General features: G+C 39.9%; 1 protein-coding gene across 1 annotated transcript in view; it reads left to right on the plus strand.

Annotated features, from left to right (window-relative positions):
• The window catches only part of SLF2 (SMC5-SMC6 complex localization factor 2), a 52579-nt gene extending 41204 nt beyond the window's left edge, over positions 1-11375 (plus strand). Inside the window, exons 18-20 of the mRNA XM_054034311.1 lie at positions 2930-3016; positions 4492-4560; positions 5538-11375. Of these exons, the coding sequence (XP_053890286.1) occupies positions 2930-3016; positions 4492-4560; positions 5538-5573 (192 nt within the window). The 3' untranslated portion in view covers positions 5574-11375. The remainder of the gene's footprint in view (positions 1-2929; positions 3017-4491; positions 4561-5537) is intronic.
• Positions 11376-11689: the final 314 nt, after the last annotated feature.

Below are 11689 nucleotides of genomic sequence, written 5' to 3' on the forward strand. Positions count from 1 at the left end.
GCTGCTTATGATGGTGTTTTTTTGTATAGGGACACAGTTTAAATTCTGTTAAATATTAGAGGAAAACATTTCTTTCTTGTGTAAGAGATCAGTGGAGCTGGCTGGAGAACAATTGTGTTTTTTCATTCCAAAGTAGAACAGAGGCAATACGACTTTGGAATTGGTGCATCACCAACAACGTAGAGATATCTGCATCCTATCTTCCTGGACGTCAGAATACAATAGCGGATGTACTAAGCAGGGATTTCTCACAAACCCACGAATGGGAGATGGATCCTGGAATTCTCAAGTCCATATTCAAACTATGGGGATTCTCCACCATAGATCTATCCAGATGTGCTACCAAAACAAAAATGTACCATCTCCAGTGGGAGTTCGTACACACTCCACCAGAGCACTGGCAGCATCTGTGACCTTTCTCAATAATGTCCCTATCACTGACATTTGTAGAGCAGCTACATGGGCGTCAGTCCATACTCTCACCAAAACTATGTTTTAGAACAACAATCAGCATCAGATGCTCACTTTGGATTTAAGATGTTATCCAGCATCAATAGACCAACTCTGAAGCCTCTCCCCTCCACTGAGGGGCACTGCTCAACAGTCACCTAAAGTGGAGCACCCACAGGGACACTCCTCGGAGGAGGAGGAGGTTGTTACTCACCTTGTGCAGTAATGGAGGTTCTTCGAGATGGTTGTCCCTGTGGATGCTCCACTATCCTCCCTCCTCCCCTCTACTTCGGAGTTTCATGCGAATTCTCAGGGGTAGAAAAGAAACAGAGGGATGGTTGGCTACGCACCACTATGTAACCACTCGGAACAGCGTGAGATGGCTACAGCACGTCTGCGGCCCATCCAGGCAGTGCTACCACAAATCTCCAATTCCAAGCGCAGGGCATCAAGACACCTAAAGTGGAGCATGCATAGGGACAACCTTCTCGAAAAACCTCAGTTACCGCACAGGGTGACAGGTTTCAGTGGTAGCCGTGTTAGTCTGTATCACAAAAAAAACCAAGGAGTCCTTGTGGCACCTTACAGACTAACAAATTTATTTGGGCATAAGCTTTCGTGGGCTAGAACCCACTTCATCAGATGCATGAAGTAAAAAATACAGGAGCAGGTATAAATACATGAAAGGATGGAGGTGCTTTACCAAGTGTTAGGTCAGTCTAACAAGATAAATCAATTAACAGCAGGATACCAAGGGAGGAATAACCCTCTCTTTCAAACACTTTCACGAAACAGAATTGTGTATGTCTGTTTTTGGATGAAAAAGGTTAGATTTTTGTTTCAGGTCTCTGTAAGTGACCTGACAGTCCACCTGGACCTCGGAAACCTTCACACCAAACCCTTTTTGAAATCGATACATCTCAGCAAAAGTTTCAGCTCTGAAACAGCACATTTTGACAAATATTTAGTCAAAAATGTTTTGACCCACTCTAGATATTGCAGAGTATTTAACAGAGCAGAGTTAAGTACGGGAGTGCAGCAACTGCAGGCTAATAGAGCAGCCCTTATAGGCTCAGTACCAATAGCTCTTTTGGCCTAGGAGGTTAGAATCCACTTATTGAGGGGATATTGACCAGGAGACATCAGTTATCCTATACAGTAACTTGGTCTTTCTTTATTCCTTCCCACTGAATTGCTGACTGTAATGTGTCTGAACAGTCTTACTGCTGATGCCGTTGCCACTCCGTGGATCTTCCACATGGTCGCTAAAGAAATCTGACTATCACGTGACTCCCTTAAGATGGAGAATGTCATTCTTGTGTCTGCTCCAATCTGTTGCTAATAGTTGTATGATTGTACCAACTACATAGGATTGTGTGATATCTTTGTGATACTAGTGAATGTCCCTGAGCAGTGGTTCTTTACTGTGAATCAGCAGTGGTCCACAGAATGAAACCTTTTGATAGCGATGCACTGGGAGATTGAGGACAGAAGTCTCTTATGAAGTGGTCCACAAAATGGAAAAAAGGTTGGGGTACTACTGCTGTGGAGAATAGGATGTTGTCAGCCTGCTTCACTTCTGATGACCTTGAGTCAGAGATTGGAATATGCAGTTTCTAGAAGTGAAAGGCCTGTGCATAACCCACTAGTATGTTTTGCATTTAAATGATCTACCTTGAGATTCAGACCTTTCTTGGTTTTTCCATTTTTATTAATCAAAAATAAAAGGTCCATGCTTCAAGGTGCAAGCTTCCCTCCTCCAAGCACACAATTTCAGCCTCCACAGAGGAAAGTGAAGTTCTGTGTTTTTTTTTTTTTTTTTGAAGACTTGTTTAGGAAGGAAACAGAATTCTCCAGTGAAGCATCTGTTGGATATGGGAACCAGCTCTCATTGTCCAAAACTCCTGTAAAATAGGATCCTAGTTCATATTTAGCAAAAGGATGTTGCCAGAAGATTAATCATCTTCTAGGAGAGCTGCCACAAAAATGAAAAGACCATTAATTCCTCCAGGAAATGCCCCATGATTACCTGACTTGTCTGCTGAAAAATTATATTTTGACTATTGTAGTTTCAATGCTTTCCGTGAACATTTGTTCTGAGTGGCACCTTTGGTCTTATTACTTCTAGGGCATTGAAGACTCAAAAAACTAGCCAGTTAGAATTAATTTTCCATTGCATAATTCTGCTAAATGAATATAACTTTGGAACTACGGTTTTAAAAAATGTTTAGTCATGAGTTAAGTGGTGTTAATGGTGCCTAACAGCAGTGGCCTTATGGTTCTATTAGTAGTACTCCTGGGTCATCCAAATGTGTGTCTTGGAGAAAATGCTTCAAATTAAAAAAAAAAAAAAAAAAATGAAAAAGCCCTGCAAAAACTGTAGGTGCTTTTCCTATGTTTGCAATTTTTCTGTTTAGGATTTAGATAGTTTAATTTTGAAGTGATGAACTTAAACAGTTTTGAATTTGTGTTGATTTAGAAGTGCTTACTGAGGCTCTGTGGCGCCTTAGAAAAACATGTGAAGTGTGATATTCGGGAAGATGCAAGACTATTTTATAGAACTAAGGTAAGCGGATGGGTGTCTTTGAAATGTGTTCCATTTCCCTGCTCCAGCTTAGGAGGTTCTAGAAGTACTGATGATTCCCTTACATTTCCTTGCTGGCTTTATATACGTAGGCCCTAATCCTGCCAAGACTTGCACATGTGGCTTAACTCTATGCCCTGCAAATAGTCGCATTTGCTGTCAGAAGGACTCTTTAGTACACGGAGTCAAGCATGTGAGTAAGTCACTGCAAGATCAGGGCCACATTGCAGTTATCTCTTTTTCTGGCCAAGGATCTCTGGATACTGGTGCTTTTTCCTGCCTAGAGACGTCACTGATTGTTGATGGGGGAAGCACTCTTTTGGACTAAGGGAACTATCCAAGCAGCACTTGCAGAGAAACAGAGGACTGGGAAAGTAATCTGATTCTTTTGCACAGTGATCCATAGCTTTTATTTGAATTAACAAGTAACTTACATACATACATAATTAATTAAGACACCAAAAAACCCAAGGTGATGCAGAATTACGCCTAGCTCACCTATTTTAGAATATGTTGCGGTGCTTTACTTATGAGGGTCTCAAGTTTGTTACTTGAGTACTTGCATGTGCTTTAGTAGCAAGCCACATCAGAGCAGATGGACGGCATGGCAGTCCTTACCTTTCAAAAGCCTTTTGTTCAGTTAAGTCAAATCTCTATATTTTTATGCTGTTTTACGCCAGCTTAGAGACTTCACTAAATTCCTACCCTTCAAAAAGCCTCTTTATTGACAATTGATTCTATATAGAGGTGTTATTTGGTGCAGTTAATATTGCAGACCCACTTTAACTATATTTCAAGTTTAAACTGCATCCCCACCACCCTACATATCTTTTTGTGTGCTGCTTTCACTTACTCTTGAGGTGGGAAGGGGTTATTGTGTTCCTGTTTGACTGCTTCTCCCCACCACTTCTGTAGTGTCGTGAAGTAGCTCTTGGGGGGTACCAGTGTGTTGGGTACTGTACAAGCGGAGTAAGAAATAATGTAAGCTCTTCAGAGCAGAAATTTAAGTGCATACTCAAGATTGGTAGCCATGAAGTATGGCCTTATGTATGAGGAACACCTTTTAGAAGCGGTCTGTGCTGCTGCTTATTGGTCTGAGTAATTACTGTAACAAGACAGTCAATCCAGCGGCAAACTGCAAGACTTGCATTTTACACCCTGCTAACCCAAAAAGAGTGAGACACTGGTATTATCAGGCAAATGCTTTCACGCTCATCTCTAGCACTGATATTATCCATGTGTTAAATTGAGATAATTAAGTTCATCTTGCTTGTAAAATTGTCTATCACTACAGTATCTGCACATGGAGTATAAGCATTAGATTGAGCTCAAATGCCGTCACCCCAAAGCCCTGCTGTATCACAGCTTTAAAGGGGATCTTCATATGCTGTCTTTATAAGTCTCACGTTTGTTTTTATTTCTATTAAATTGTTAAATGAATTAATTTTTGTTTATAGGTCAAAGACTTAGTTGCTAGGATATATGGCAAGTGGCAGGAAATGATACAAAATTCTCGGCCTACTCAGGTACTGTTAAACCAATTTTTCTTATTGCTAAGTGAATTTTACTAATTTCTGTTACTTGAAAGTATAATGTAGCAATTTTAAAAAGCAATTTCTAATTAGTAAATGAGTCAGTAGTAAAGTACACTATCTACTAGCTGTGCTTCTATAATCCTTGGGTGAAATCCTGCCTATGACTTCAGTAGGATTTCAACCTTGTTTTTAACACATGGCTTGAGTGACCAAGTAAACTATAGTATACTTGGATTGCACTTTGTAAGTGATATGCCTTCAAGATATGTAGGTGAGCTTGTGTGGAATGTACAAATATCCAAGTTGGATATCCAAGATTTGGGGCTATTTCTCTCAATTTCTAGGTTAGTATCTCAGTAGGATGCCATGGTATCGGAGTACCTGTTCTTACAATTTTTATATCCCTGGTTAGTATTAAAATAATCTTAAAGGGAAGTTTGTTTAACTTAAACCAGTAATCTGAAAGAGGCTTCTTGGATTGAGTTTTAAGCATGTATAAACACTTAAATCTATTTGAAATAATTATTGAATAATTAAACATTGGCATAGTTAGCATATTGATAACTCTTGCAATCTTGCTGAAAAGTCGACATAATTGTAACATTGGTAAAATGAATGGAATCCCTATGTGTGAGAGAAAATGCCATGGAAGGAAAGGAACTAGAGGATGATGCACTGAAAAAGCTTTCTATAAATCAGTTTGTGGAAATATCTGATGATGCAATTCTCAAATTGTTTTTTTAATTAGATATGTGTTTGCCTGTTGCCTAGGAAACTTGCTTTTCCTTGGTAGGCTTATTGCTTAAAATAAGAAGATTATATGGATTTACAGGTCTAGTTGCAATACAGGTAGCTCAAGCTAACTCATTTATCTACTCACTTTATTACTCTCTCAAAAATAATGTGTTTCTCTCAATTTTTTCCTGTGGTGTGTTTTTTTTTTTTTTTTTTTTTTTTTTTTTTTTAAGGGGAAGCTGCATGATTTCTGGGAGCCGGATTTGTGAAACATAAGCCAGGTCAGAGAAAACAACAACGAAAGAAATTGAACAAGAACTTCTTTTGCAACTGCGAAAGACTTTCCAAGAGGATTGAAACTCTAGCCTGGTCAAAGAACAGACTGAATCAAAACGTCAGCTTGGTGCAGGCAACTAGAAAAAACATAACCTCTGCAATTGATTTCTGACTTTTTGATAGATATACACAATTTTTCAGGAATGTTATTGTATGTATGTGCAAGATTTAAAAAAAACTTCTCCAGTATGTCTATCTGAATTGGCCACTAGTGTTATATCCTATTGAAAGCTGAGAGAGTTTTCTCATTTCCCTTCCCTTGCTAATCACTACAATGTAAAACTATGGTAATATACTTCTTCTTTTGGTCTGTTGCCCAAAGGCATCCATAAGTATTGCTGTTGCACAGTTAGAAAACGAATAGCCATGAATTGATTGGCGAAGTAGGGAATGGTGGCCCCTCAATGAAAGGGATGCGGGCTGCAATGTAAATAGTTGTCATGGCAGATTGATGGTTGAACTTCTCTTTGCTCCATGGCTGTGCTGTACCAATAAACAAAGGAGAATTTAAGAGGTCATTACAGTGATGTATTAGCTTCAATTTAAACTTAATTTTCCTCTTCGATGCTTTACCAAGTCTGTTTAATTTATATATAGTGACAGTGTGCAGAAAATTAACTTGTATGTAAGACCAATATTGCAAAGAGAAATCTTGCTGCAACGTTAGTATCTGCTGTCACAGTATCCAAAACACACATTTCACCTGTTGATGTACGTAGTCTGACTTCAGCACCTTTCTGTAAATGGCCAAAATATCAATTTTAAAATGTCAGCTGCGATTTGGGAAAATGAGAACTTATTTGACTTTGCCAGCATGGAAGTAGCTGTAAAAGTCATATTAGACGTGTCCAAAATCATTTGTGCTAAATTTTGCCCTTAGAGGTGTGCTCAGAATTCTTGTTGAAATCTTTGCACTGTATGTAATATTCTAAGGACAAAATACCTTTGTTTTGTGAGCAAATGTTGGCACTCACTACTTATAGTGTGCTTAGCATACCACTTCATCTACAAAATACATGTGCTTAAATAGATATGTTCAAGTATTTGGTAGAAACATCAACAAAGAATCTTTAGCTAATAAAGACTTAAGCTATGTCTATATGGGCTTCCAGTTCAGACTACCAGAGTATGAACTGCAGTATGCACTGCCCCACGTGGATGCTGCTGGTGCAAACTAAAAGATGTACCTAGTTGGTGTGAACGTAGTCCTCTTTTAAACAGGATTGCATTAATGTGAACGAAGTACCTTTTCGTTCACGCTCCCAGGATCTATATGGGGAAGTTATAGCATAGGCTACTCGTGTGGGCTGCATGGTTGTGTAGGCAAGCCCAGAGATTCTAGTGATATCAACATAGAATACACGCGTCCTCTTTTTTTCTTTGGTTTGCAAGTATGAATTGTACTTATGGTTGTATAATATTCATATGCCAAACTCTTTCCCAGAAAAAATAGGCAGAAAAGACTCAATTTTAAGAAAAGCTCCCACATGTAAATATGTAGAAGAAACTAATATAAAATTGTGGAGTGACTTATAAGGAGGAAAAAAGAATCCTTACCTGATTTTATTTGCTTTTGACGCTCGCTGCTAAATTGCTTTTAAGTGACTGTTTCTTGTCCTCCATTTCAAGCGGCGTTGTGTGAATTTATTAATAAAGTTGAAAGCCACAGCATCTTTGTGCCTTTCACAAGTCTGCATATGTTAGAACAAGATTCATGCTGATGGCACTATTAAAAACAAAGACAAAAAATCTTAACCGGTCACCAGGAGTTGGAGAAATCTACCTCAAGGGTATTTTTTTGTTTGGGTACAGAACTATTTTAAGCCTAAACATTACAGTGGTAATGTAGGGTAGGGGACTGCTCTCTCTCTCTCTACAGTTTGTCCTATATAAATGCTTCCTTTAGTGTCAATTGTTATTCTGTGAATATATTACTGTACATAATTTTATTAGTGTTTATATTTTTCTCACATTGGGTAAAGTTTAAAAAAAGTGCCGAATATATTGGTTTTTATTTACTGTAATTAATGTGTATATATTTTCTTACTATGTGAAGAGGAGGCTACTGTCTTGTACATTTCTGAGGAATGGTAGGTGAGGGTTTGGACAGCCAGTCTCGTTTGTATTGCAGTTCAAAGCCCATTGAAACTGCTGATTTTTTCAGATTAAATAGCCTCTTTGATAATTTGCTTTTTTTATTTAATAGCGCCAATGGAAAATAAAGCTAGAATTGTTTTTTAATTAAATGTCTCTGCACATAAAACAGGCAGTCAGGCAAATATCAACTTTGTGAAAAATTGCTGCACATCATATTTCTGTCTTACTTCAAAACTTCTCGTAAGGCATTGCAGTAACAGCACGTGTACTCCTGCACTTTTTTCACTTAATTCCTTTTGCCTTTTTTGTAAACCCTGGGATTTTTCCTTTCTCTTTTCATTTGTACACAATCACTTTCAACTCTCCCGTGTTTGAAGGAACTGCTCACCGGACAGTGGTTCTGTGGGAACCCATCAGTCATTACAGAGATGGTCCCAAAACTTTGCTTGAGTGTCATGCCAGGAATTCCTTCCATTCCCATCATCTGTTCTGAGCTCAGTACTGCCTCCAGTACTGCTGCCTGTTGCCTACTTTGACCAAACCCGGGGCTGTTGTGCTTTGCTAGCCCATTGTGCTCCTGCTAGCCCCCCCCTATAATGCTTATGCTCCTGTGGAGAAAGGCCAATTGCACAATTAATGTCACACAGCGTCTGCTGTCTTCAAATAAGCACTTTGCACTGAGGCTTATCTTTCAAAACGATGCTAGCTGCACCAAGAGCCACTTTATCTCATTCCGTGGGTAGTTAGGTACACGTTGCTACAATATCACAGACAGGAAATGAAAGGATGGCTACCCGATGTACATTCAGGCTTCTACACAACAAATTTATTTTACTGACCAGCATTGTTTGGTTTACAAAACTAGATCAATGAAATGTTTTTAAATTAAGGAAATCTGATGGCACAGTGGCAACAAACATTTGTACTCTACTGTCTTATCCCTACTATTGTGCTTTGGTCTTAGGTATGTGAGTTGGGCTTTTCAGCAGTGCCAAAATTATTTGAGTTCAAGTCCCATTGAAAAGTCAATGGGAACTTACACTCCACAGGTGCGCTTGAAAGCCTCATTCAAGGTGACAGTTGTGAGAACTTTTTGAAGCCTATGAAGGGAATTCAGCTGGGTTGTTGAGTTTAGTGGATCTCAGGTGACTAGAACATCAGGGACATATAGCGCATGTATAACTTGGTTGCATATCTATCAAGATCAGTACAATAGGTGGGTTGTGGAAGTAAACATGTTTTTAACAGAAAATGCTTTTTGATAAAATTATTAACGGGTAGTGCAATTTTAGCTATTCAAGCTCTTATACACTTGGAGTATGGAACTAATGTATCTAGATATTATGTTTTATAGAGGTTCTTATACCATGCTTGTTACTGTAGTATCTGAATGCTTTCATTACTGCATTAAGCAAGGTTACTATAAATCTGCAACATGTGATTTGTTCTCTCCTTGCAAGGAGAGAAATATGTATGCAGGACAGTGTTTGTGTGTGTTAGGGTTTTTTTTAAATGTACATACTGCTCTGTCAGAAGGCAGCTCTAAGTTGTCTTGCACTGTAAGTCGGAAGGTGCTAAGGTTCGTGATGGTCCTTAGTTCTGTGGGAGTTTATTCCACAGTCTTAGACCAGCCCTACTGCACAGATAGAGCTTTATCCTTGTGGTAGAAAATTCTGTTGTACCAGAGGAATAGAGCTCTTTACCACTGTCTTTATTGAAGAGCATTAACAATCTTCTAGGAGCGCTGGGCGCAGGCCACTGAGTACCTTGAAGAGAAGGACTGAGACCTTGAACTTGGTATTCTATGGGAAGTCCATGTAGAGGATGGAGATCAGGCTTGATGTGATTGCAGTAGCTCATGATGCCAAGGTGACATGCTGCAGAGCTCTGTACTAGCTGGAGTTTCCTAAGAGCTAAGGGTTTCGTGCTCTGATGTATTGCATTGCTGCAGTGTGGATAGGCGGTGAAAATAGAGCATTTAACCAAGGGCCCTGCCACTGTCAGGCGGGATGAGAGCGTCTCCTAGACAATTTATATGGTTCCTCCCATCTGCCAAGTAGTTAAAAATAGAAATAAAAAGAAGTCTCCCATCTTGCCCAGCCTGTAAGAGAGCTTGGTTAGTTTATAAATTGGTGATTGTTTCTCATTGTGAGAAGAATTTGGGTGAGGGGCAGGGTTTGCAGGATCTAAATGCAAAAACTTCTTCTGACTTAATGTATCTGATTTCTGTTGTCGCTTCCATGGTCTAGGCCTAGCTCCTGAGGATCTTCTGCCTCCAGCATTCATGAGCCTATTGTTTACCACTTTATTTTTCAGTGAAATGTAATAATTGGGGGGGATTCTGGTTGCAGAGGGAGTAGCAACCTCTCAGGAAGCCAAGGCCGATCCCATGGAGGATTTCAAGAACTGCTTGAACTGAAATCCCTTTCTATGGTGAAGGAGTGCAGAGAGCAGAGCGTAGGGGTGATGTGGTCAGTGACGTGAACAGATGGGCTCCTGTGTTTTGTATCAGTGGGAGCTTTTTTAGGCTCTGTGTCTGCATGTCTAGCTAAAAGTTTTTCAGTCAAGCCTGGAGGTTATTGTGGCCAGATGTATGCCCAACATAATGGGATATAAATCTGGTTGGTCACAAATGGAAGTAGGCATGTTCTGCCCCCATGACTCTTGGAGCACCCAGGAACATCCCAGGAGCTCTGTGGCGGTGAAATAATTTGAAGGCAGGTGCCCTTGAAAATGGGGCCTATTAAAGTTCTCCAAAGTGCTTCCCTCTTCCTACCAGCATTGCTTTAATCTTGCCTGAGTTCAGCTTTGGGCATCTCCTCTTCGTCCTCATGGTGAGAAAGTTGAGGGGTGATGCAGAGCTGGGTGTCTGCAAGTTGTTTGGCACTTTGCCCCCATTTGTCTCACTGATTCTTTCATGACAGGTGTTGAATAGGGACCAATGGAACTCCCCTGGGTTCAGTGTGGGAGAATAGAGTTGAGGCGTCTCAAGGTGGTTACATTCACTCCTGTCACATCTAAGAGGTGGGTAACCTAATTGCATATCCATGCTGCAGAGAGATCCATCAGGATGATTATGGCTGTACTTTTTGTCTAGGAATGGGAGGAGGTCAGTCACCAGATCTACAAGTGTTTCATCCCAGGTCCTGGTCTGAAGCTTTACTGAGGGATCCCAGGGGAGGGTTTTTTGGTTTACTAGTTTCTCTATTTAGCTTGCTTAGAAATGAAAAACTGACTTTTGTGCTCTTGGATTAATGGCAGGTTTTCCAGCTTCTCACCTCAATATATAAACACCATGTTTAGGATGGCAAAAAAAGAACTAGGTAGCAGGTGTTTGAGTAGTCAGGCTTTTGGGGGCAGGTAGAGGGAAAGGGTCAGCAAGCATTGATTTTTCCTGTTGGTCAAACTGCAGATTTTGTAAAAGCAGTGTCATTTGTGTTACAGCTGTGAGCTTTTCACAGAGGGCACTGTTCACAATGGTCTTTCTGCCACGATTCTGGTCTATGCACTGAAAGAACAATGTCATTCATATGCTTTGTCTTATGCAAGCTGTAGGGAAGAAAATGTCAAGGATTTATTTTGTGACGTTGTATCTTTCGTTTGAATGTCTAGTTCTGTATAATAAACTTGTTTCAGTATTGTGGGCTTTGGTGTTCCGTTTTTTATAAACTTTAGTGTGATGTGTTTCATTCCAATTGACTTTTATATCTCACACGCTCTTGGGCTCTGCTTTTCCCTACAGTACGTTAGCCTCCCCTGCTTGCTGAGAACTGCTTGAATCTAATTCCTATCGAAACTCTTTGGAAGGAGCAGTGAAGGCAGGCACACTCTCTAGAGTCTTCATTTGTTGAGTCAAAACTACAAAGATTCATTAAAATGTAGTTTGTTGCAGCATAGATTGGCATTGGTGGGTCAATAGGTGGTAGTCTTCCTGTTGAATCAGCACAGTGCT

This window comes from Malaclemys terrapin, chromosome 7 (assembly GCF_027887155.1).
Source record: "Malaclemys terrapin pileata isolate rMalTer1 chromosome 7, rMalTer1.hap1, whole genome shotgun sequence".
Classification (NCBI taxonomy): Eukaryota; Metazoa; Chordata; order Testudines; family Emydidae; genus Malaclemys; species Malaclemys terrapin.